The sequence below is a fragment of the Colossoma macropomum genome, unplaced genomic scaffold, assembly GCF_904425465.1.
Source record: "Colossoma macropomum unplaced genomic scaffold, Colossoma_macropomum, whole genome shotgun sequence".
NCBI lineage: Eukaryota > Metazoa > Chordata > Actinopteri > Characiformes > Serrasalmidae > Colossoma > Colossoma macropomum.
The window spans coordinates 13,194,569-13,222,129 of record NW_023494789.1 but is presented as its reverse complement, the minus strand read 5'-3'; the positions used below and the strand labels follow the sequence as shown (position 1 = coordinate 13,222,129).

Here is a 27,561-nt window from a genome sequence, read left to right as displayed (position 1 = left end):
GAATATTCTATGATGTAATATTCTAGTAATGTCTATAATAATATATATCTACAATATTTTATATATTGTATATATTGTAATATCTACAATATTTTAGAATAAAAATTGTGCACTAAAATTTACACATAAATGGCATATTTAACTTATTTTCACTTAGAAAATCAATAAAACATGTCATTTGACCATGAATGTTCAAATTTTTGTATAAGACTGCATCAAATATTTTTAATTTTGAGAATTTTTACTTGTTTTAAGTGATTATATTAACTCTTAGCTTGTTTCAAGCATTTTTCTTGAAGTAATCGTGAAAAATTCTTATAATATTCTCAAAATGGGAAATATTGGTTATATTGACTAGATGACTGGTACACTTCACAATAAACCTTCTCCAAAATGCTAATAAATTAAGACTAATTTGGCTGATTTAACTCATTTCTATACTTTAATATTAGCTCTAAATTAGTGCTGTCTAATAATTTGCTGAAATCACACAATCTTAACTTGGCCCAGTCATATGGTGATGCACTGTTTAAAACCTGAAAAGCTTGTTTAGTATAAGCCATTGTTTTTCTAACACTTTTCTAATGAATACCCAAGTTTAAATTGTGTACCTTACAAAGGGGTGAAGAAAATAAAATAAATAAAATATCCTGTTGTTTGAGTACAGTGACTGTAAAAGTTATATTCTGTACAACCTATGTGTTTACACAGTGTGTGTATATGTGTAAATGTGCATATTTAATGAATAAAGTTGTTTTTATCTAAAGAGCATGATACATGTACTGCTTGTTTATATTTGGTTGCTATAGTGTATAAACAAACATTACATACTAAAGTATGACAAAAGACATTTTATTATTTAACATTTTAATGAACAATTCCTGAAAAGAAAGACTTAAATAATGAAAGTTTTGACATACACATAAAACCCATCATCCCAAGTAAAATAAAACTTTGAAGGATAATGATATTTTCATAAACTTTTGCTCTCTTTGGATGAATATTCATATATATATATATTTTTGGTTCTTGTCATACAAATTCAGTAAACAAGTATCTCAGCAGTGGAAGCCTTTAAAAGAATGTTGTTTATCTAAAACAAAAAATCTAACAAAAAAGCCAATAATCGAAGAAAGCCAGTGCATATCAGTTAGCATGATTACATAATGCTAAATTGCCCATATTAGCTGTGACTCACTAGTACCAGCATTAACATTTTTGTCTGCTCATGTAGTAATTGGCAACATTGAATTGGCAGCATTTTCCTGAGATGAACAATAATCTGAGTTTTATATTGAATTTTATAAACATGTTTCCACTGTGCCAGTAAAACTGCAGAAACTGCCCATGACTTGGCTGTAAACATGTCTAGGAGAAGCTGTAAGGAGAAGATCTGTGGCTGTAGTATGAAGGGACGTAGACAGCATCTCTGGAAGAGGCAGGAAGCATGGGAAGCCCTGACTCTGGGTCTTTCTTGCACAGTGCCATTGCTTGCTTATAGTTGACCTTCTGCTTTGTAACTGGATCCGTCAACTCCTTGTTGTAGTTTGCCTCTTCCTGAATCTCTCTCATCATTGTGCTGTCGATCATTTTGGCTTTAACCGCATCTACAGTGTTCACTCTGCCTGCTCGGTTGGGGTCAACCAGTCCGCCGGTCAGGTACTGTGCCTCCATGTAACGCATGGCAGTGTCTTTTGGCATCCACCCTTTCTGGACGGCTTCTCCAATCGAGAGACGTTCCCTGGTTACCGGATCCTCAACGCCACTGAAGGCCTTCTGAGCATTGAGCAACCGTTGAAGTTGACTGGATTCAATCAGACCACGATCTGCGGCTTTATGAACAGAGTATCTTTCTTTGTTCATGATGTCCACGATACCACCAGTGGCTGCCTGTGCCTCCAGCAACCTTTGGGCCGTAGTATTGTCTATCATCTTTCGGGTCATGGCCATTCGCACAGAGAGGCAAGTATTGGTGTCTTTGTCATAAACTCCACAAATAGGAAGCTGCGAATCAAGGGAAGTGGAGATACTGTTGCTGTAGGAGGGTTTCTGTGAAGTCTTCTGGCTGGTGACTGAAGTGATTGAAGGCGTTTTTTTCATTTCTCCAGCCACAAGGAGAGCAAACTCTGAGATGGGAATCTTGCCGTCTTTGTATTGTTGCAGTTGATACTGAGAAATTTTGCCTTCTTTGAGTGCATTCTTGATGGAGTATTGCTTGCCGCTCTTGCGATCTTGCAAGACAGATGTTTCCCCTTCAGGTCCCAGTGTCGTGATCTCTTCCCAGTCACATTCTAATTCCTGCAAATGGGTGTACTGGCTGTGATCAATCAGCCCTTGAATGTATGCCTCATAGGGTGACATGTCTTTTCCAGTCTCAGGATCCAGGATGGTGATTCTGGTGGAAACATTTTTCTCTTGTGTGCGAGTTTCTAAGGCAACTTCCTCTTTCTTCAAGCTGTTCTGGAGCTCTGTTATGGTGTTCTCTCGCTTGTGAATCCTGTCCTTCTCATCTAGGATTTCTCTTTCCAGGCGCTGAACATCTGACTCCATCTTGATGCTCCTTTGTCTGCTCATTTGGCTTTTTTCACTCATCAGCCTGGACTGCTGCTGGAATGAGATGCTGGTTTCTTTCTTTTCGTTCTCCAGAGTTCTAAGCTCTCTTTGGAGGTCCTGTTTTTCTTTCAGAAGGGAATCCCTTTGGAGTGTAAGGTTAGTCTCCTCCTGAGAAATAGTTGTTTTTCTGCTTTGCAGTCGCTGCAGTTTCTCAGTAAGCCGACGGAGTTCATCCTCCAGGTCTAATCTGGCGTTTTTCTGTTGCAGCGCCTGGTCTCTAAGGTGAGAGCGTTCAGCCTCCACAGTTTGGTCTTTCTCTACCCTGACCACCTCTTTGTAGACCGTTCTCTCAAACGATTTCTCCTTTTGCAGGATATCTATTTGGAGTTTCACATTCCTGATGTCCCTCTCCAACCGCATGACCTCATTGCTCTCTCTGTCAAAATCTGTCCTGAGACCACTGGTCAGTTTCTCCAGTTTTGGGTCCCTCTCTACCTTAAGAACTTCCTCTGTAACAATATACTCTTGAACCGGTGGTGGGGCATTCTCTAGCTCATTGATACGAGATTTGATTTGTGTCAATTCATTCTCCACCTGAATCCTTCTTTGCCTCTCATCACTTTCCCTAATAGTCCTCTCCTTGTCCTCTATCAGGGCTCTTAGTCGCTGAACCTCCTGATCTGCCTTTCTGCGATTATTTATCTCCTCATCTAGAGTTCTTCCCAGCCTGTCATGCTCCATAAGCTGCATTGGGTCTTTCTCTAACCGCACCATCTCTTGAACCACCACCTTCTCCTCTGGTCTCTGTCTTTCCAGCTGTATGTATTTATTCTGAAGATCAAATACCAGTTCCTCTATGGTTCTGCGTCTCTGTGCTTCTTCGCGTACCTCCCTTCTTAGTCGGTCTGCCTCTTTCTCCAAGAGTGGATCATTGATTTGCTTGACAACATCTTTAGTGACCACCTTAGTCTCTACCTTTGACTTCTCTACCTTCAGTTCGTCTCGCTCCCTCTTTAGACGGTTCACTTCATCTTGGGAGGCATTGTATGTTCTCTCAAGGCCATTGATTTGTTCTGTGAGCTTTTGAATCTCTCTTACATTTTCAGGACTGCGTTCTTCTTTCACTACCTCTTTGACCACATCTTTGTATTCAATTATGGGCTTCTGAGCACGAATAACATCCAAATCAATTTTGACCAAACTGATTTGTCTTTCATAATCAGTGCTCTGCCTGGTGATATCTTGAAGTTCTCTTCTCAACCTCGTCATCTCTGTTTCAGTCTCTGGGGAAACCCTGTAGACCTCATTAACGATCTCCTTGATGTCCACCTTTGGTTTCAGCTGCTCAAGTTGGACATACCGCGACTGAAGTTCACTCAGTTCCCTCGTGAGCATATTATTCTGGTGTCTCTCTTCCTCTATGCTGGACTGAAGTCTTTTGGAATCGCTAATGAGCACAGGGTCTTTTTCAACTGTCTTCACCTCTTTTGTCACAATTTTGGGCTGTAAGGTAGGGATGAGTCTCTCAAGAGAGCCAATCTGGCTCCTTGTTTGGAGAATTTCATTGTTCAAAGACTTGGCCCTCTCACCCTCATCTTCAATCTCAATCTTAAAAGACCTGACCGCCTTCAGCATCTCAGGATCTTTCTCTACTTTGACCACCTCCTTCTGTACTACCTTCTCTCTGATGCTGGGTCTCTTTTGCTCCAAGATGATTACCTCTGTTTTCAGTTGACCTCCTTCATTATCTTTAAGTCTGACCTCATTCACCAGTGTGCTTATCTCATTCCTCAGTTTTGAAGCCTCCACATCCAGCTGAGGGTCCCTCTCATATTTAGTGACCTCTCTGGTCACCAGTTTCGGTGTGCTGTTTTTAAGATCGTTTTCCAGAGTAGTGATCCTTCTAGTGAGTACCTCAATCTCACTTTCGGTTCTGGTGCGTTTCATGGCCTCTTCGTGGAGCGTTTTCTTAAACTCCTCCAGATCAGACTCAAGCTTTGGGTCACGGTAGTATTGCAGAACCTCTTTCTCTTCCACACGTTCAATACCTTTCCTGCTCCTCAGGGAGTACACCCTGTCCTTGAAGTTCTTAAGCTGAGATTCAGCACTAGCACGTCTGGCAGCTTCCTCGTTAAGCTGCTTCTGTAAGGTCTCAACCTCTGCAAAGGTTTTTTCTTGCTGTTGCTGCTGCTGCTGTTGTTGCTGCTGTACCATCATAACCTTCTCCTCATTCTATGGAAAGGAAGCAAAGGAAAACAGCGTGTTATGCAGCAAGTTCTGTCTTAAGATTCATTAACTTTAAGCTGGCCGTTTACTTCAAACCAAAGCGACATTTGGGCCAAAAAACTACACTGTTTCAATTTTGGGGATTTGGAGACCTTTCTAGTGAAATGTGTAATTGCATGTAACATGTGGAAAAACATTTTGTAACGTCAGTGGTGCTTCAGACCCTCCCCTAATGGATCAGTCTGATGATTGCGTGCATGTTAAAAGAGAACTCAAGGGACCTTCTTTTTGTGCTTGTACGTGTGACGTTAATACAAAAGACATATGCTGTGGTCCGACAAACTGACCTGGTGCTGGACACCATATTTTTGCCTCCTGACTCAGTAAAAATACTTCTTTCAAATTCAATAAAAAATCTTACTGGTGCAGCTTTAAGGATACTTACAACAGCATGTTTGGCAGTACTTTGATTTTAGTTTAGTTTTTCAACATGTGAAGTATACTGCCAGCTTTAAGAATCATAATCAGTACAGCCTACCATTTACTGAAAGCTTTTAAAACTTAAAAACATCACAGGTAGCCATGTTTAAGGTCTTATACCTGAGCAAGAACATTCTTCGCTATGTCCATTTGGTTGAGAAGTTGGTCATTTGCAGCTGCTGTGTTGGCATAACGGTTCACCAGAGCCTTTTCCTATAAAACAAGAGAAAAACAAAATGTAACTCAGAACATTTGATAAGGAGTTATGATGTTGTTACACCATTCTTTTTCAGTTTATCTCACCTGTTTTGCCACAGAGTCAGCCAGGGTGGAAGTGGGTGTCCTTTTAGCATCTGTTGCATCAGGGTTTTTGACAGTAGCCTTGTACTTGTCAGAGTTAATCTCATATTCCTGGCCAGAAACATAAACATAGGTTACATGATGACCATCATGCTTTGCCACACAATGTGATTTAGGGATTGTGTACTTAGAAAGACATTTGCATCCACCATAAATTTAACTTACATTGAGGAGGTCCTGCAGTTCCTGGGAGAGGTCAACCACCCTGTCCACATCATCAGCTTTCCTTCTAATGTCCTCTACCACCCTCTGTTCAACATCAAATAGATAGGCCTCATTTTAGGACTGTAACCATTTATTAGATAAGTGTAGAACCCAAATGTTGTAGCTTCAATGTTATGTACAATAAAATCACTAACCTCCTGAGAACTCTGCTTTGCGCTGACTTGGGACAAGCTGTCATTGGGATTGACCTTGTTGTTGGGCAGATTATCTAAGAAGGAACTCAGCGATTGGCTAGCATTCTGGAAGTCTTGATTTTTGGTGGCAGCCGCTTGCAGAAGACTCTCTCTATTAAAAAAAAATATGTGCAGAACAATTCATTACCATTTTGCTAGCCAAAAGCCTTCACTGCTTCACTTTCACTGAGTACTTCCATATTTGTAGACCTGCCCACATGATAATGTGACAGTAGGCCACATACCGCTCCGTTAGCTGGTTGTTGACGTTAGCGTAGCGGATCTGCAGGCCTTTAACCTTAGCTTCCTGTCTGCGTATATCTGTGCAGTACTCCTGATATCCCTGCTGGAGGGAACTGCACAGCTTCTCTGTGGTCTCCAGGTCCTTGCTTAGCTTCTGCATCTCAGGCTGAGCAGCAGTAACATCCTTCTTTAAGCTCTGATGGAGGGTTAAGATGGCAAAGGTTAGCAAGAAGAAAAACTGGGGCCCTGTCTTAATACCTTTTTTTTAACTTGCCCTCACCCACTTCAGCTCACCACTTATATGTGCACCACACACCTACATTACCTAAGTGGCCCTTTGTGGCAGAAGAGAAGTAGGGGTCAGTGAGGGTGATTTAAATGGAATGCATTCGCCCTTGGCTAAGCTAGCCTCAGTGTGCTAATTTGTTAGCCATGCACACTTTGTAATGCCAAATGTTTTTTTTTTTCTGAGAAGTTTGAACATAACATACATAATATGTGTGTCTAATTGCCTTGTCTGGCTATAAAATTTGTATGGCCTTTCTTTTTGTTGTTGTTAGCCATGTAGCCTTTAGCATGCTATCTAGCAAGCTAGCTGAGTAAAGTGATGAAGTTCTATCAGCAGTCAAGTATAACAGATGGAGTAGTTTGTAACCTAGCAAGCCCAGCAAATTTGAAATGTTAATTATTAGTAATATTAATAATAATTAAGTAGTTTACTACTGTGGCCTATAAACAGCCTTGTCCACCATTATTTTCGAGTTTGAAAAGAGAAATGCGTCAGGTTGCAGTGATTTCTGGGGAAGTTCTGCTGCTGCAGTCGACACTTTTGTTTAAGTGAATGAGGGCTTGTTAAAAGTGGTACTGAAATGGGCAACAAGGTTTCAAAGACAAGTTTCAAGTTTTATTGTATAGCGATGAAATTGTTACTGCAAGTTTTCCAATCATCAAACAGTGAATACGGACAATATACGTACAAAACACAATGTGGATATTGGTGTATGTAAAGTGATGATATAAATTGTAGTTAATAAAAGAAGGAAAAAGCAAGATTCAATCAGATCGATCTGAATGTACAGCTGTATGCAAAAGTTTGAATGTCTCCGGTAAAATTACATTTTCCTGAGTTCACACATCCTCTACAGAGAACACACTTAAATGTGGCATTTTCAGCAACTTTTAGTGTTCAACATATTGGAAAATACTTTTTGTAACTAATACTTTTTTTAATTTTATACACAATAATGTGTAATGTATAATGTGTTATATATTGTGTATATATATATATATATATATATATGTGTGTGTGTGTGTGTGTGTGTATATAGAAAATGCATGTATGTGCCTTTTTTATTTTTAGTATTATTATTATTTTTTCCCCAAAGTGTTCAATTCAGTAAATAAACAGTAATTGTACATTAAATGTGCATAAGTGTGTTCTCTGTAGACAGTGTGTCCACTTACTTTCACTTGCAGTTTAACATGAAATTTAACCAGAGGTGCCCAAACATTTGCACACACCCATTACACTCTTAAAAATTATGGTTCTTTAAGAGTTCTTTACCATGCACCATGCACACTCAAAGAACCCTTCGCCTGATTTAAGAGTTCCTTGCATCATTAATTGGTTCTTCAGATTGATAGAGAATGTGCTATAGATGGTTCTGTATATAACCTTTTGAAAAGGGTTCTACTATTGTTACGATGCTGAGCGTGCAACAATAGAAGAACCCTTGTTGGTGCTATATAGAACCCTTTTCAAAAAGGTTATGTACAGAACCATATAAAACACTTTCCATCAAGCTGAGGAACACTTTGAAGATGCAAAGAACCCTTTAATTATGCAAAGGGTTCTTTGAGTGTTCATGGTTCTATATAGGACCATTTCTCTTTCTAGAGAACCTTTGGAGAACCATCTTTTTAAGTGTGTAATACTTAATTCTACTCACTTGCAGGTTCTGTGTGCGGTTCTGGAGGGCATTGGGAGTGTCTGAAATAGCACTATCATTACTCAGCTGCTTCTCAAAGCCAGAAACGATTCCATCCACTTTCTTTATTTGGTTTTCCAAATTCATGGATGCATTAGCCCTGCAAAAGCAAGCATTCGCCATTAATCATACAAATGGTCGGGTAAGAAACTATACAGTACATGAAGATTGATAATAAAACTGATGATGTTTATAATTATGCCATTTGCATTAGCCTGTTAATCTCTAATAATTGTAGATAATAGTAATAAAAGATTTAGATTTAGAATTCCATAAGACTTTATCACAGCAGGACTGTATCATACTTCTTGGTGTAGAGGTCGTTGAGTGTGGCGAGGCTGTCTTGCTTGTTTTTGGCCTGGTTAAGTTTGTCCGGCAGAGCGGATGATACCAGGCCGTTGGAGTCCTGGGACACCAGGGGCTCCAGATCTTTCTGCGCAGCTGCTTTCTGCTGCTCCAGCTGCCGCAGAGCCGCAGCAGCTTTCTGCAAGAAGACCAGAAATAATAACACTCTGGATCAAGGGCTGTCACTCTTTGTTATATCCCATTGTCATACTAAAACTTAAATTTTGACATAGTATGATTTAGACACCTGAAGATATGTTTATACATATTATATATAATATATATATTATAATATAGAATTTATTGAATGACAAATAATATACTATAATTCTCTATTTACAGAAAATTTGGTCAGGTTTTCTGCCTTTTAAAAAAAACGAGCATTCTTGATATCAATTTTAATTATAATTCCATTCAAATCAAATCACGTTTATTGTCATATATACATATATATATTTTCCAGATTATACAAGATATGAATACAATGTCAATCTATATGTTAGAAATTACAGTAAGACCAACATTCTTTGCATTCTTGATGCAGCTTCAAGCCATTTCAGCTGAACTCACACTGACCTGCGTTGTCTTTGACCAACACATCTAAAGCCTCTCTCACCTCTTGTTCCTTCAGGCGGTTAGCGAGATCTTTAGCTGGATCACTGCGGTCCAGAGGAGCTCTCATGCGGTTCAAGATGTCCTGTTCTGCTTTCGCCAGGTCCTTGTCCAACTGATCCAGACGTCCAGCCAGTTCTGCGGTTTTAGGGTTCTCAGGAGCTTTAGACACTGGAACTGAAGCACAAGAGAGGGTTGGTAAGTGCTGTTGTGAAGACTGAGCAGTAAGAACTCTGACACCTGGACAGACTGATTTGTTTAACACGCAATACACATAAGGCACATTAGAAGTGAGGTAGCTATTGTATGTTATTGTTTGAATGAGCACAAATTCCCTGTTTATGGTCATGCCAGCAATTAAAAACTGTTGCATGTATTTAAAACCACGTTAACTGCAGCAGTTGGTGTCCTTTAACTCCGAACGTGTGTACTGTGTGTTGTGTGAGGTGCTCACCTGCTTTCTGCTGTCGTGCAGGCTCTGGAGTTTGACTCTTCAGCGTGGCCCTCACTGCCGCACGCCTTTTCTTCACATCCTCCAGTTCTTTACCCAGCCTATCAAATCAAACCAAATCCAATCTTTTACTACCTTTAGTACAAACAATCGTAACTGAGAGTGAAAACTGAGAGTCAAGGCAAACACCCAGAGAAGCCAAAAGAATAAAGAGAAAATGCAGTCACATGCAAAAGTCTGAACACCAACAAATGATGTTTTGTTGATTTTTCTGTGTGAATAAGAGAAAACATCCTCTACAGAGAACACACTTAAATATGGTATTTTCTGCAAATTTTCTATTTTCACAGTTTAACATATTGGAAAAAAATAAAATGTGGCATAACCTTTGCACTGTGATCAGTTTTTTCTGTGTAGAACATATAAAATAACACATTTTGAATGACTTCACACTGTTCACCCCCCATACATTTATATTACACGTGGTGTTGGGGTGAACCAGCGGGGAGTAAAAGTGTGGAAGTGCTGTGTCCTTCACTCTGTTCTTCTCCTACAAGGCCTGCTGTTAGTGTGTGTCTGTGTGTGTATGTGTTTGTATATGTGTGTGTGTGTGAGGGTGGACAACATAGACAGACTGCTGTTTGCCTACAGCTGCTAAAGGAGAGGCCACTTGTGATATTTAAAAAATCTGGTATTTTTACAAAAATTGTTAGGGCTGTATTGATTTAAAAAAACAATAATGCGGTGGGTCCACCAGACCACTGATTAACAGAAACATCAACACCACACAAGGGTAATTCAGCAACTAAACAGTATTAAAATGTGCAGAAGTGTGTTTTTTATTTTTTAATGTGTAAAACAGGAAGAGAAAACCTCATCATCACTGCAGATGGGTTAACAATAAACAAGCTGTTTTTAAGCCTTACAGGTCCACTCTGCTGATGGCTTCTGGATCAGGCGGAGGAATCAGGAAACAAACTCCAGGAATGCTCTTGGTCGCCCCTTCGCTGGACTGCACTTCCCAGCCTGCATTGTTGGCGTTGGACTTTAAGGTGAATCTCTCCCCTCTTGACACAGAGGCCTGAAAATGACATAATAAAGTTTTGAAATTAGAAATTAAACTCTTAATTAATGATATTAATTAAATATTAATATATTAATATTTCATATCATTTTTTAGGAAGCTGTACATAAAAAAGAAACTGTTAGATATGTTCAGAATGATGAATATAAAATGTGGTCTGTGCAAAAGTCATTACAATAAACCTGCACAGATACAACTCTGAATGCTACACATCCATTCATACGGTAAGTATAGCAATTTTACAGATGTGGATGAGGATGTTTCACCTTGGGCGTGCTCCAGTCACACAGTGACTCTACAGTGGTGGGTTTGCTGGGAGGGATGCGGCGGAGTTTGAGGGGAGCGATGGTGGTGCTGCGCTTCCTCAGGTCAGCTAAGAGCTGCTCACTGCGCTGGAGTGGCCTCTCGTCTGCCTGAGAGAGAGAGAGTTTACAGAAGAGCGGAAAGAGGGATGGGAGAGAAAGAAAGAGTAATTACTAGGGGTATAAAAATGCATAATGTACATAATGTGTGTATATATATATATATATATATGTATGTATGTATTATTTATATAGTGATATATAAATGATCTATATAGATTAGTGATTTATACTTCATATATGAAGGCTGGTAAGATTTTATAATATACCTCGAGCTGCAGCTGAATCTCTGTGTTGGTCTTGTTAGCAAGAGCTTTTGGGTCCAGTGTGGAACTGAAGCCAGATAATGACTCGGACAACGTCTCAGCGTCCAATTGGTACTGTCCAGAACAAGCAGAGAAAAGTGATTAATAATTATAAATAACAGAATTTTCACAGTCTTGTGCAAAATTTAACCTGCCTCGTTGAATGAAGCACATATGAAACGCATCCTCTACAGGGAACAAGCTTATGCAGCTTTTAAACCACAGTTACTATTTATTTGCTGGATTTTATAGCAGTGTTTTATTTTTTCATCTTTGTTGAATTCTGAGAAAAGATTTCAAATATAAATATCCAAAGTAAAGAGGATGTATTCATTTATTTGCAGTTAGAAAATCAACAAAACGTGATTTCACTTGCCTAAACTTTTGCATGATACTGTAGACAATTTACTATTTTTGTTCATTGTATACACAAGTAATTTACTGTTTTTGTTTAGTATATACAAAAATGACTGTTTAAGTTTAGTATATACACAAATCATTTATTATTCTGTTTAATAGAGGCCTGTTGTGTGTGTGTGCATTCACTAGTGTCTATGTGAGTGTTTCACTGCACTGATGGGTCAAAATGTGCTGGTGAAATTTCCCCATTGTGGGACTAATAAGGGTATCTTAGATGTTAATATGCATGCAAATAAATTTATCTTACAAACTTTCATCAGATGGTTTAGTATATTAATATCTCAGGATTTTACATAGAAATTTACACTCTAAAAGTGTAAATGTGACAAAGTGAAACTGAACAGACCTTAAATCCAGCCTGTCAGTCACATGATCACAGTATCTGCATAAAATGTCACTGCTGTGGTCACATGACCATGTGGTGGTTTTTGGAGGGTTCTCAGTGTGACCCTGTGACATGACCGGATTTCACCCGCCCCAGCCTGGCTCTGTGTCAGCATGGCCGCAGGACTCTCAGCTGATTCGCAGAGAGGACTCCTCCCGGATCCTCTTACCTTTTTGTACTCGTCCACATTGTCCAGGTGGGTTTCTTGGCAGATGCAGAGGTTCAGGAATTTCTCCCACTCTTTCCTCAGCGCTTCTCTCTGAGCCTAGAAAACAAAGCAGCTTGTCAGTGCTTAGACACATCAGGAATTAAACTGCATTAGATGGGTCCATTTCACTGGATGGTTCATGAGTGCTGCAGTTAGTGCCATTTATCATTTGCAGATTGTTGTATAAGAATTTTAAGACTAACTTATTTTTAGACATTTCATCTGTTTTGAGTATTTATATGTAGTGAACATTTCTTAAGTGACAGATAATTTTGCTTGTTTTCAACATTATTTCTTTAAGAAAGCAAAATATCTTGAAATAAGCAAAACTATATGCCACTATTATCAAATATAGTAGAGTAAGACACCAGATATAATTACTTAAAACAAGTAAAACATTCAGCAGTTTTACTGACCAGTATGGCGTTTGTAGCCGGATGTTTGAGCTCTATCAGGCGGTCTCCATCGTCCTGAAGTTTGTTGACCTCGCTCTCGTGAGACAGGAGACTGTTGTTTTTAAAGTTCTGCAACAAACCACAAAAAACTGTAAACATCTTTCAATAGCGGCTTTTTTAAGCCCTTAAACTGCACACATATTATTACATTATTCATTTTAGACTTTATTATTTAGCAGCTATTATGACCTATTCAGTAAATTATACAGTGTTATACAGTAACTACTGTAAACTATTCACTAACTACCATAAACTATTCAGTAAGTACTATAAAAGACTCAGAATTGTTAATGAGCATCTACTGTAAATTCTTCAGTAACTAAATGTAATAAAAGTTCAATAATTCATATTCATTAATAAATTTATTGTTTATTTGTTAAATTATTTGGGCAAGGTCTGTAGTTATGAGATTGAGGAATTAGAGTGTGGATCATCATACAGACCCTCAGAGTTTAAAACATTAAGGGCACTATCTGATTGTAGACTTGATGAAATTCCACAATTATATTTACATATCATCACATATTGTACTAAATCTGAGTCCAGTTCTGTGGCAGTGGCCTCACCTCATAGCGCCGCCGGACATCAGGTGGGTCCACCATGCGGTCACTCCAGTCCTGTTGGAGGATCTTGGCCTGCTCTTCACCGAGGTATGACACTTCTTTATTACAGGCCTGCATGTACTCATACAGGCTGCTCAGGTAGTGACGTCGCCATTTCGAGTTATCCTACAACAGAATAGGGGTCATGCATTTATACAGGTCATACATTTTCAAAAAACTGCTCTACCTAACAGTGGATCTGGGAATTTTTTCACTCACTCTTTTGTCCTATTTTATTAGTCTATTCTCTAATCTTTCACTTGTTGATGAATGAAGGGAATTTGGGAATTAAGTCATGAATGACTGCTTAAAATATCCCTAAAAACTGAATTTTATACATATGTATAATACAAAAATTGCACTCTTACCAAGAGATTGGAGTACTGTTTCTTGATTGCAGCATATTCCTCCTAAAACAACACACAGCAGGACATATTGTGTTATTTAACACAATAGCATATTCAATCTGAAGGAGGTAAAGTCATTGATTTCATTATGGAACCAATAAACAACATTTCTTTCACTCCCTGCTTTGGACAAAATTAAGTTTTTAACAAATCTGATTGATTTTCTCTGATTGCAACAATGAAATCTGTAAACACTTCAAAATAAAAGCCACAGGGAACACAGTTACAAATGTCTGTATGATACTAAAACTGACTTTTATGTGAAGCATATAACACTAAACTCGAATGAAGTAGAAACAAGCAGAAGTATGACAAAACACTGGGCGTGGCCAAATATTCCAATAAGCACGCTACATACTCGAGTTATTACATAAAACGGTTATGAATATGCTGCAGGCACTGTTTTATGATAGTTTTGAAAAGGTTTTGGCCTAAAATGCATTTTTTAAAAATACATTAATACATAAAGCAAATGTATAAAGTCATGTAGGTTCACTGGTGGTTTTGGAGAGTAAATAAAATGGCTATATTTGTGTTGTAGACATGGTGAGCCCTGGTTCCTATCACCACGAGTGCAAATAAATCAGTGTTGGAAAGTTTCTCTACATTTCACATCAAATCACTCTGAATGACTTTGTTTACATCTCACAGACTGAATTATGCAGAAATTTTGACAAATCTGTAGAATTCCCCTTTAAACAGGTTAAGTTTAATGATGGCCTCTGTGCTGACCTGAGAGCTGGTGGTCCCTGGGCTGAGCTGAGTGTTATAGGCCTCGATCTCCTTGTGTAGGATATTATGGGCTGCAATCTGTTTCTCCAGGTCAGCTATGGAGGGCCCATACGCCTCTGAGTTTACTTCTTTCTGCAAGGAAAAATGTGAAAGTACATTGAGAGACAAATAAGCACTGCACCTGTAAACAGGTAGAAATGAAACTCAGTCTCGCACGTGTTAATCAAGAACTTTTGGCTTTGGGCCATTTGGTTCAAATTCAGTGGAAATGTGCCTCGTGGTTAACCACAGTAACAGTATCTCTGTCATTGTACTTTTTAAAGACACTGGGCCTCATTCACCAACCGGTGTTAAGAAGAAATTTCGTGTTCTCATTAAGACTCTGATATTCACCAATGTTTTCTTTTCTGGGATTTGTTCTTAGGTAAGAATAGAATCTACACACACTCAAGAGCACATCATGAATCTGACATAGAATCTGACGTAGACCTTTCTCAAAAACACATTTATGAACAAACTTAGAAAGATATTGGTGAATGAGGCCCATTGTCAAAATGCATTGAGCTGAATGCGGTGAATCCTGAACCTAACATTTTCACCAAACTGTCAACAATTTGAGGATCTGCAGCCCTTCATGAGGCAGACTGTGTTTCGATTCTATGCTCAGGCAGGAACACCACACTACACCAATAAGAATCCTTTAGCAAGACACTTGATGCTATGTTTATCTACATCTGTCACATGAATCAAATTGTAAGTTGCTCTGGATAAGAGTGTCTGCCAAAAGTAAACTATACTTATTTTTGACTAAAATAGAATTCTTTTATTTTCAAATGTAAAAAAACGCTGGTGGTGTCGTTTTTTGTTCTATGTTGAATTACTGTGTAATGTAATCTGTATTTCAGTGTATTTTTTGCAATATTTCTGAATGGTCCCAAATTAAGTTAAACTGAATCAAAGCAAAATTTGAGAGTCACAATGCACTGAATCATTTCCTAAAGAGTCGCAATTGAATCAAATCGTTTTTGGTCTGAAATTTACTTCAGTATAAAAAAACATGTATGCACAGCAACAACTCTCAGTCCTGGAGAACCACTGTTCTTGTTTTCCCTGCTCTTATATGGCTTGATAATTAATAGCAGTGTTGACTCAGGCAAGTTAGAGCAGGGAAAACGCTATCTGTGAGTTTCCCAGCCTGAGAATGAAAACTACACACTGTCAGCATTTTGCTGCCTCGTGCTCAGTTACCTGCTTCTGGTTGAACACCTGAGCCCAGTTGATGCGTGGCTGCAGGCCCACCTCATTCATGGGCTCGTAGACTTCACGGTAGAAGGAGCAGTCCTTCAGCCAGCGTTCATGAAGACGGCTCACGCTGACACAGAGGAATCAGGAATGAAGGGTCAGTCATGAGCACTGAATAAAACGGTGCTTTGAATGTACGTGATTCAAATGTGTAACATGAATAAAACGTGTAAAAGCATTTGCAGAAGACTACACTGATTCCGTAAATGACCATCGATTCCACATTGACAAAAAGGTTGACTCAAATAGGAATATTTATAAACTGGTAAATGTAGTTTAAGCCCTACATCTAGTAGGCATTGTTGCAAATTCAGGAGGGGATTTAGGGGTCATTTCCCACCCACTTTTTAAAATTATGCAATTTTTGTGGTGTAGCAAGATAATTGTAACACAGCTAGCATCACTGATAATATTTTCTATTAAATCTCCTAAACCAGTCATATTGTGTTGCCATTACAAACTAAAATCAAGCGTGAATCTGTGTTTACTGAGCTGTGCCAAAGATAGCTTCTGTCAGTGTGCAGCAGCGCTTAGTGAAGCAAGTAGCCTAACAGCTAAGTTCATCACCTTTTATTTGTGTCAGCCTTACATGGTTATTATCTACACAACAGAGCGTCCACATATGTATTTCCTGTTAATGATACTGTTTGGTGTTTTAATGTTGACATATAAAGCATTAGATATCATAAGGATCTGGTAGCTACTTTATCCAGTTTTATGTATGAAATCTGCAACTTTATTTGTGGTGCTAGCATTGTATTTAGGCTGTGGCGTCTCAGTGTTCCTTCCCCCAAATTCTCAGATCAAACCTGCAGCCCTGCTAGTGGGTAATTGTGCTTTAATTCAAAACCAGTTCTGTATTTATTGCTTGCTTTCTGAGACTTCTGCTCACATTCATTCATAGACAGGGGTAAAGAACTACAAATTCATGGCTCCTATTGAGTGTTTTAATAAATCAGCTGTAGTTCTGATGTTGGTAAATGTCAGCCACTCACTCGTTCTCGATCTCTCCGGCCTGTGGGTGTTTCATTTTCTTGGCTTTGTCCAAATCCAGGAAGAGATCCTTCAGAAGTCCCTCGGCCTCAGACAAGTTGTCAGCCGTCTCCTTCTGGTGCTTAAGAGGCTGTTTCTTCTTCTCATTTTCTGCATCCTGAGAGATACACAGACAGAAATGGTGATTGAATAAGGAATAAAACTGAAAAATAGACATTGTGATGGATCATTCCTCATCCATCTTCCAGTCCTTCTTTATATTTTGTAGTTCACAGCTAGTCAGGTTGAGAGAAGGCAAAGATGGACATAGAGATAGAGCAATGGAGGACACTGTGGTAAGAGAGGTATAAAGAAGAACACATGAAGATAGAGAAGGGGAAAGCGTGAGGAAAGGAGAGATAAAGCTGAGAGAGAACAAGATGAATAAACAGAAAGAAGTGGAAGTTTTTCTCACAATAACCAGCAGCTCTTCGGCTTTCAGCACGTCTTTTTCCACTGTGTCAGCATTCTTCTGCATACGCGCGATCAACAAGGCCAGGTCATTCGCCTGAGACCTGTAGGGGTCAGGGACAAAGGTCACAAGTCCACATTATCAAATGTATAAACTGCATGATAAACATAATAACATTTTCTTTAACCACATAACTTTTCCATTAGCATTTTGATTAGCTACATGGGTTGAGGCTAAAGGTCCCGATAAACCAGGTCAGCCTCTGAGTCAGTGTGAGCATCCAGCATTAGCATGCTATGGCTAAATACACATTATCCAAAACAAACACTATAAAACGCTTTGCTGTTAGCATTTTCTTAGCATTTTCAATAGCATTCCTTATCTATTAGCATTTTTATTAGCTACATGGGTCAAGGCTAAAGGTCACGATAAACCAGGTCAGCCTCTGAGTCAGTGTGAGCATCTAAGATTAGCCTGCTACAGCTAAATACACATTATCCAAAACAAACACTTCAAAACATTTTGCTTTTAGCATTTTAGTAGCACTTGCATTAGCATTTTTATTAAAGGTGTTGACTAGTAGCCCTTGAACTGAATTTGAACTGAAATTATAGAGTGTTGTTGGTTTGATTTGAGCTGATACATCGGGCCCTGTCCACACTTGGTATTAACATTGGTCTCTGGCATTTTCACGTCTCAAATGCGTCTCCAGTGATCAGATTTCATGACGAGGAAGGATACTGCCCATATTTACTAATACATCATTACTACATCAGTCTCTTGTTGCATTTATTGTCTGGCAAAAATGTCCTGCGAGTCTGTGTTTGTGTAAATGAAAGGGCTGTTACAGATGTTTAGACCACATGAACCACTAATGTGACTTGTAAATAAAAGGGAGAAGAGAGAAGAAATGAGGCTACGTAGCTGCTTTCATATCTGCTGTTATGATTAAGCTAATTAAGACGGTTCTTTGCTGCTGTCGAAGATGCATCAGTATGTGTTTACACTACAAATGTTAAGTGGTCTTATGCCTCCCTGACCATCTACGAAGATGGTTTGAGTGACGCGTTGTCCAGGATGCAAGATTGTAACTGGCGCTGTCCACCTATGATCAGATCACCCAGGATGAATGTTAATGCCAAGTGTGAATGGAGCCCTAGAGGCCAGGCGCTCACTGATACAGTTTCTACAAATGGCATTTACAGGACATTCTGAAGTGAAAGAAGCTTGATGTGGCTTAAAGCACTAAAACATAATTAAGTATTATTTTTAGATTAAATTCATACAAACATAATATAAGGAACGAGCTTAACTTGGCTTAACAAGCCAAAACATCAATTGCTCTCATATATCACATAGTAAGAAGTACGTCCTGCCAACTATAATCAGTAATAGGTGAGAGAAATTTGGTAATTCTGGGTTTCTGTTTAAGTACATTAAGTCATGTTAAGTTTTTCCTTGTAGTGGGACTAAATGGAGAGGAAAAAAGCATAATGTGAAAAATATTATTTCATATTTAGATTGCAGGTTCTTTTTTGGCAGTGAAGAGAGCTCATCTGTTAGAAAGTCAGTGTTCCTTCATCGCTGTTTCATACATTGATGCTAAGTGTTTTAGAAAGTCCCTGTAAATCACTTTAAGCTAAATTCTTCCACATGTGTAAATGATAAGGGAACGATCAGACTATTAAAAAGTGTTCAAAGCCCTGTTTAATGCTTTCTGCCTCATTGGATATGAACCTGATCCATACTAACTCTGCCTTAAAGTGAAAAACACATAAAACAGACAAAAGTCTAGTTTCAAGCTGGCTGCTACTACTGTTTTAGCTATGCTACACTATTTTGTCCATTTTTATAGATAACAGTATGTAATACAGTGTCAAAAACTGCATAAGCAAGTGTATTTGAGTTCACTTAACAACTTTATGCGGTTTGAGGTGAATCTGTGATGATTTAGGCATGTAGTTAGCACAGGAAAGTATAAGCTTCCAATACTTGTTAGCTACATTAGCTTCATAGCTCCAGTGGAAAACTAAAGAAGCAAACTTCAGACACCAAACATATCTTGGCTGATTGTATCTTAGATAAGGTAAAACTGGCTAAATTAAATGTTTTTCACCATGCTGCCACTGTGCTTGTACAGGTCTGCTGTGGGAGCTACAAGAGGAGTTCAGCGAAAGGCGTAGTAAAGGAGTGGCCGGGGGTGGCCAGCACCACTCTGGAATGAAGCATGGCTAAGGCTGCTCTTCTGGCCACACCAGTTGTGGAAAGTGAGACAGTCAGCCATTATTAATGAGACATCAGTTATGCTTTATGGTGAAAATCTGCTACAGTGTAGTTACCAATCAGTTACAAGAGTCAATGATGACTAGCGTATCTTGCTGTAATAGGCTATTTTATTCAGTAAACAGGTGAGAGAATGTGTGCTGCGTCCTTTAGCAGTGCTGCTCTGTGAGCTACATTATGAAGGAGGTGATTCAATGGTAAAATGAGTTAAATATCAAAAATTAGTCAGCAACAATCATTTATCATGTAACTCATTAATTTTTTCAGTTGAATAAAGCATGTGTTGCAGGTTCCCTTATACAGAGCTTTGTGCCAAGTTTTCTGATTATTAGATTTATGTATACTCTGTAATAAATGCCACCTGAATTAATATGACCAAACTTATCTGCTGACTTATCACTGAGGGTGGTAAGGTAATCAATAAATATGCAATACTGTTTTACCTGAGATCCACTTTTTTGCTGTTATCATTTCTATCAAGTCACTGAATTTAAGTCCGTTTGGATCAGCAGCTTGTAAATGTTTTTAGATCCAAAAACTGGGTGGAAATGTCCGGTAATGATTACATGATGCATATATTCTTAACCTTCTATAATATAGCTTTTAGGCTAAATCATTAAAGGGTATTATGTACGTTTTCCTTATCATTTTCTCACCCTTTTACCTAAAAGAGTTTGATCTAGTATGTAAACACTGTTAAAAGTTTCCTTACAAAACACATCTCAGTCCATACAGTCCATAAATGAAAACTAAGCCGCAAAAACAGTCAGTTTCAAACTCATTATTTTTATAATGTCTCAATATATTCATATATTATAATGTCTCAAAAACCAATGCATTAACATACATCCGCAACATATAGCAGGTTAGCCCTGTCCGTTCACGTTGAAGCTGATTTTTGAATAAAGGCACATAAATGTAAAAATGAATCATGACATAAAACCACATAAACACCAAAAAAGGACCTCAGATGAAAAAAATTAATAAATAAAAATAAATAAAAAGAGACTTTGGGCTGCAGAAACAATATGCAAAACTAACTGCAAGTTTTCTGAACTCTAGGTTTGGAGACTAGGCCTAATCTGCATGTGGAAACCAGTCCCTAACAAGTGACAGAACTAGCTAGGCCCTCTTAACAGGTTTGGCGTTAACCTTAATACTGACATGTCAAGCTTGGGTGGGAACACTGTGTCAAAAGATTGATGTCTCCATCCTAGAACGCAACGAATATCTGACATTCCACAACTTTACTTCTCTGTCTTTCTCAGATGTACATCTGTATCTAGATGTTTTAGGGTTCTTGAACACTCCCTAGAGGAATAAAGCCCACTAAAGGAACTAAAAGAATGTAATGGGAACTAAAAAAGCAATAAACCCTCACCTTTTATTACCTTCTTTGTTCAGTTTCTTCAAAAACAGATAATTAGATGTAGCATTTCTTGTCAGTTAGAGCTCTAATTTAGAGACTATTATAGGTTTATGTATTGCTAGACATATTTTTACTTGGAAAGGACTAAGGTGCCTTTTAAATACTGGACCATTAGCATAAAATGTCCTTGCCCTGGACTGCAATGTTTCCCCTGCTAATTAAACGTATCAGCTAATTTTCAAGCTTTTCATGCAGTTTGTTAGGGCAGGTTTATGCTAAATGAGAGTTTAAATGTGAAATGTTACATTTCCACAACACTTTAGAGGGGTTTTCAATAAAACAAGCACCTTAGAACTGATGCACACACCTTATGGCATCTCTCCCAACAACAACATCAAAAAGAAAAAACAGGCTAGTGGGTCATATGAGTTACAATTTAGGCCTGTCAAATATCTTATACTCCCTCGCCCTGAGCCAAACGCCTAAAAACCACCAGCAACCCAAGCCCGATGCTAGTCAGATAAAGAGTTGATAAGAGATTCTATGATATCCTTCCCTTTCATTGCGACAGGCTGGTCAGAGAACCTTCCCTTTTGTTCCTTACAAACAATGCTAACAATGCTAACAATGCTAGGCTGCTCGCCATGCTTCTACTCAAACTGGGAGGAACCTCCTCTGGACACATCTCTCAGGGAAAGCCCTGGTCTCCTGAGGCCTCTGAAGGTAATACATGCCGTCAGTGTTTGGAATTAATCTTAATATTTGATCGCAGATACTTGTGTGCCCTGTGTGGAGATTTCAAAGAACTAGCTGTAAGTAAAGCTCTAATATGTGTCCAGAAAGATGAACGGAGCTGTAGATGATTCAAAAATGACTGAGAAAGCTGTAGAACATCAAGAATGTAGTTATAATAAATGAATATGCGTCATATTTCAAAAGTTCTGATCAAATATTGAAGTTAGCGCATAAACTAGCATGTAAATGTCCACAACACAATGGAGCACCACTCTGAAAGAGTTTTCCAATAGTTGACTCACCATCTTCAAGCAAACCTGATTGTGATTTGAGCTTACTTTTGAACTATTAATGAACAATGGTTGCATTGACAATGACCTTGACTCATTTGAACATATTCATCTGCATTATATTCATTTGTTGATGTTGCGCAACTACACAAAAGCAGTAATTAGCTATAAACTATGTGAGTAAGCCCCACAAAACAGGTTTTACAGTGGGCAGGTACTGGTGCCATTGAAAATGATGGTGAAGCAGTAAGTCTCTGATCAAGACCTGCACATTTAAACATGGGCGTGGATCACTCCTTTCTTTCTGCTCTCAGTTATGCTTGGCTACAAAAAGAAGTTTAGTTAAACAAAGGATTACAGGGAAATATGGTCCAGTGCTTGTGGTGATGGATGAATGTCAATTTCTAAAACAGAATTTATTGAGATTAAATAGCATAATGGCAAAAGGTCACTTCATAATAGAACATTCAGAACTTCAACCAGAGGAGAACCAATCAAATGCATTAACCTTTTAAACTGTAGGCCTATTATTCGGGTATTAAACTACCGATGTTTAGTAATCACTGTGAGCTATTCACTATAGACTATGCAATATTTACTACGCTACACTCCTAAAAAAGGTGCGTTAAGGGTTCTTACATAAAGAATATGGTTCTATATAGTACCATGAACACTTGAAGAACCCTTTGCATGATTAAAAGTTTTCACATCATGAAAGAGCTTTTCAGATTGATGGAAAATGTGCATGAATGCGCTAAAGACGGTTCTACGTAGAACCTTTTTGAAAAGGGTTCTATATAACATCTACACAGCAAAAGGGTTCTTCTATTGTTGCAAGCTTGACATTGTAACAATAGAGAAACACTTATGGGTGCTATTTAGAACCATTTTCAAAAAGTTTCAAGATAGAAAATCTACAGCATATGCTCAGTCAATCTGAAGAACCCTTTCATGATGCAAAGAACCCTTTAATCATGCAGAGGGTTCTTTGAGTGTCCATGGTTCTATATACAACCATTGTCCTTACAAAAGAACCCTTGAAGAACCACCAGTGCAATGAATTATTAAGTATCAACTACAAATAATTCAGTCACCACTATGAATCATTTAGCGACTAGTATGAATTATTTTGTCTCCATTGTAAATTGTATTGTAACTACTATGAATTAATCAGTAACTACTGTAAATCATTTAATATCTACTATAAAAATTATCTACTGTGAATTATTTCTTATGAATTATTCAGTATCCACAATGAATTATACAGTATCTACTATAAAGTATTTAGTATCTACTATGAAGTATTTAGTATCTACTATTAATTATTCAGTATCTACTATGAATTATTAGTATCTACTATGAATTATTAGTATCTACTATGAATTATTAGTATCTACTATTAATTATTCAGTATCTACTATGAATTATTCAGTATCTACTATGAATTATTAGTATCTACTATGAATTATTAGTATCTACTACGAATTATTTTAGGAAACTGAAATTATTTTTCAATATCAAATGTGAATTGTTCAGTGTCTGTGTCTACTATGAATTACTGAGTATCTACTATGAAGCAAATGTGTAGTTATTAGAGTGAAGAAATCAATTCTGGACACATATGGAGTTTAAGGGGTTAAAAATGATTCTTGAGCTAAACTAAAGCTAAATTTCTCTCTAATTAGTGAAAACTAAACTATCTGACTGTCTTGTCATGGTGAAAATGTAATGTGTGTAGCTGCAGAGTCATGTAATGTAGCCAGATGCTGCTGTTGGCTCCTCCTGGCGGAGTTTGCAAACTCTGTCTCGTCCACAGTCACAGCCTGCATAGCTGCCGCCTGCACCAACACAGAGTCATGCTACTCTTTTGTAGTTACTCACTCACTCAAAGTCACTACTGACCTTCACAGTTCACCATCACGGCTCAAATGAGTAGATAGCATCTCTCTGACCCATGTCTAGTCTGAGAGATATACATTATACATTTTCACTGTTCTGTCACACCTGAAGAGCCAAATCAAGTCATTTGAACTTGGAAAACACAATAATGTGCAGCAGGACTGGCTTGAACACCAGTGACGTTGACCACTTTTGCATTAGCATGACTAAGAGAGGGGCAACACCCAGTAGAGGAACAAGTGGAACCGTCCTGACAGGAGCTTCAGCTGCTCCCATTTTAACCCCTTCAGCCGCAGGCTTGTTATTCAGTGAGGGTGGACGATATAGCAAACCTATTACATCATGATACTGGAAGATAATAGATGTCACAATATTGTGTTTTTCTGAGGTGTGTGAACCGGATGGAACAGACAAGACACACCAGTGAAACAGCAACACATTTTAAAAGGCTATTAATCTGCAATGTGCAAAATCAATGTACATTTTTTGAATTCAATATTTGGACAAAATGAACTATTCAATAAGGAACTGGAAGAAAAATCTAACAATTTGACCGATTATGTCATAATGTCTTGACATCCAATCAGCTACTTGTTCCTGTGCAGTTTATGCAGTAACTATATGATGGTTATTTATATATCATATAAACTAATACATAATTTGTCATGATAAATCATTGCAGTACTGTCATACTATAGTTATCACTATTATACTATATAAAGGTATTAATGCTAAGGCCCATCATTCAGTAACTACTACGAATTATTCAATATAAATGTCTCATTTACATATAAATATAATTTAGGGAAGATAAATGATTCAGTATGAATGATTCAGAATCTACAAACAATACATTCCCTACTATGAATTATTCAGTATCTACTATAAATGATTCAGTAACTGCTATGAAGCTAATGTGTAAGTTCTGTTGCTGTGAGAGTAAGAAACTCGTGTGGACTCACAGATAGAGTTTAAGGAGTTCCACGTTTCTGTCTCACTCTCACCTTCACAATCACTTATTTCCCATTAAAAAATAACCAGTTGGAGTGGCCAGTCTGTTCTGCCACCAGTGTGGCACCTTGAAAGCACCCATTTCAGCTTTCTGTGTTTACACAGCAAAGCCAGCTCAGATACACAACACAGTACTTCCACCAGGGTTGGAGAGGAAGAGACCGTTCCGTACTGACGACTCATGATTCATCTCTGAATGAGAGTTGTGCATAGCAAAGATCATTAACACTCTATGATGTTCTCAAAAGAGAGCTGACCGTAACGCAATGTTTTTGCATTGACACTTCATACAGAATTATACTGGCCCACCTTTAAACTCTTAAATATCAGACAGACACATCAGATAGATAAGTCGGAAGTACAGTGCTAATGTATAAGACACTATACAACATGAGATAAGGAGCTCAACTGACCTCAAAGACATGAGAGGTCATTATTTGCAGATACAGAATTAGACTAATCTTGGACCAAACTATACCGACCATACCAGACTAGATTATACAGTCACTTCTCCTCCAGAAGTCTTCTACAGAACTTACACATTTTCATATCAGTTTCATATGAGATATAGAATAATTGAATAATTCATAGTAATTATTAAATTATAGTAGTTACTGAATAACTTATAGTAGCAGTAGAGAGTACAGAGTAGACACTGAATAATTCATAGTAAACACTAAACAATGTAAAGTAGATACTGAATAATGTACAGTAGATACTCAATAATTCATAATAGATACTGAATAATGTACAGTAGATGCTGAATTATTCATAGTATGTACTGAATAATGTATTGTAGATACTTCTTAATGTGTAGACAATACGAAATAATTAATTGTAGATATGGAATAATTCATATTCACAGTATATACTTAATAATTCATAGACAATACCTAATAATTCATAGTAGTTACTTAAGCTTTCCTAGTAGATAGTAGATAATTTATAGCAGATGATGAATAATTCATAGTAGATAATGAATCATTCATATTATGTACTACATAATTCAGTAGTTCATGATTAATTTATATTAATTACTGAATAATTCATAGTAGATAATGAATCATTCATATTATATACTAAATAATTCAGTAGTTCATGATTCATTTATATGAATTACTGAATAATTCATAGCACATGCTCAATGTAGTACAAAGTTACATAGTACAACATAGTACAAAATTCATAGCAGTTACCAAAAAAATCATAGTAGCTGCTATACTACTGAAAAATGTATAGCAGTTTCTGAATAAATCACAGTAGTTACTGAATAATTAATAGCAGTAGTAATTATATATTAACTGTTATTCAGTGTCTGCCATGAAACTAATGTGCCAGTTCTGTAGTTCTGAGAGTGACTGTGGACCCAAATATGCACATTTATGACCCAGATAAACCCTAAACCTGGACTAAAAATTCACCATTGGCACTAGAGTTTAGACCATAACTATGCTTAGGTCCAGGAAACCGGCCCTTAGGGTTCCGTTTAATAACTGAATAATAAGCAATAATAAGCCTGCATGGTAATGGGTTATTTAGTGTGTATAACGTCCTAAAACATCTCTAAACCTTTAAGAACTGTTGAAGACCAAGTTCCCCCAAAGTGTTACTGTAGTGACAGAGTGAGTTATCACTTTGAACATTTAATGCTGGCACACTTTCAGTGAAGGCCCACAGTGTTTTGGTTAAAGGCCTTTTTCTTAGGCAGAAAAGAGAGCACATGTAACATATGACACACATCTGAGGCAGAAGCTGACCGAGTTTAGCTTACTAACTCCACCTGGGCTCCGGTTACCACTTTCTCCTTCAAAAAAAAACTGCTCTCAGATCAGCACAGAGGCAGAAAACAGCAGAAAAAGCAGAGAAAACAGAAAAGAACCACCAACACACACTCACTTGGTCAGTTTTGTGGAGCCTTTGAGGGTCCCATCCTTGGTGGATTCTTTCTTCTTAAACATCCTGCAGGTTCAGGTAAGGTGAAAGTCACCTTCTCAGTGCGTCTGTGTGTTACTCTCAGCCTCAGAGCTGCTCTCAGATCCCCTCACGCACTCCTGAGCTCACTGTCGTGCTGTTGCTCCTTCTCTCTCCGTCTCTCATATGCACACACACACTCGGTGTGGCTCTGTGAGGGTGTGTGTGTGTCCCCTGAAGTGTCACTGTGTTAAAAGTGGAGATGTTTGTTTGTCGCTGCTCCACCCTGAAGGAACAGGTGTCGGCCGACACCCAGACGTGCTGAGCGACCGGGCAGACCTGTTCTACGCTCCCATTTCTCTCTCTCACAGGCAACATGCAGGTCTGTCATTCACCCCTTTCACTGCATTGCTTAGAGCCGTTGTCCAGGAAACCCTTGACCACTGTTATTATTTTGTCTGTTGAAACTGTAACTGAGTGACCAGTGTGTGTCATAAGAAAAAGGCAAGTGGATTTGCATCTCCTGAAGGAAATACTGTACTCACAGGGCAGAAAATATCACAATAATATTTTTAAAGAACGAGTCACAGAATTCAAGAGTAATAAAATGAGAAAAAAGAAAGAGAGGGAAAAAAAGGAAGAGAGACTTTAAAAAGGAAGGACAGAAGAAAAGAAGAAAGGAAGGATGGAAGAAAGAAAGA

At 38.1% G+C, this 27,561-nt stretch overlaps 1 protein-coding gene across 1 annotated transcript; it reads right to left on the bottom strand.

Moving 5' to 3' along the window:
* Window positions 1-992: 992 nt before the first annotated feature.
* evpla (envoplakin a) lies at window positions 993-27,146 on the bottom strand. Its single transcript, XM_036570145.1, has 22 exons — window positions 26,846-27,146; window positions 17,366-17,465; window positions 16,914-17,068; window positions 15,865-15,988; window positions 14,617-14,748; window positions 13,846-13,887; window positions 13,442-13,603; window positions 12,837-12,944; window positions 12,382-12,477; window positions 11,372-11,482; window positions 11,007-11,153; window positions 10,583-10,737; window positions 9,660-9,757; window positions 9,210-9,382; window positions 8,554-8,732; window positions 8,210-8,348; window positions 6,263-6,456; window positions 5,979-6,129; window positions 5,785-5,868; window positions 5,563-5,670; window positions 5,380-5,472; window positions 993-4,785 (listed from the first exon to the last, which is right to left on the bottom strand). The coding sequence occupies exons 1-22, from the start codon at window positions 26,905-26,907 to the stop codon at window positions 1,369-1,371; spliced, it is 6,030 nt and encodes a 2,009-aa protein (XP_036426038.1). The 5' UTR covers window positions 26,908-27,146; the 3' UTR covers window positions 993-1,368.
* Between the last annotated feature and the right edge of the window lie 415 nt (window positions 27,147-27,561).

What these genes read in the sequence shown, in the direction of transcription:
- evpla (XM_036570145.1), bottom strand. Translation starts at nt 26,907, where the DNA reads ATGTTTAAGAAGAAAGAATCCACCAAGGATGGGACCCTCAAAGGCTCC. An exon ending in GGCTCCACAAAACTGACCAA is followed by an intron (nt 17,466 to 26,845) that starts GTGAGTGTGTGT and finishes TGACCCCTACAG; the next exon opens with GTCTCAGGCGAATGACCTGG. An exon ending in TGCACGACAGCAGAAAGCAG is followed by an intron (nt 9,383 to 9,659) that starts GTGAGCACCTCA and finishes CTTGTGCTTCAG; the next exon opens with TTCCAGTGTCTAAAGCTCCT.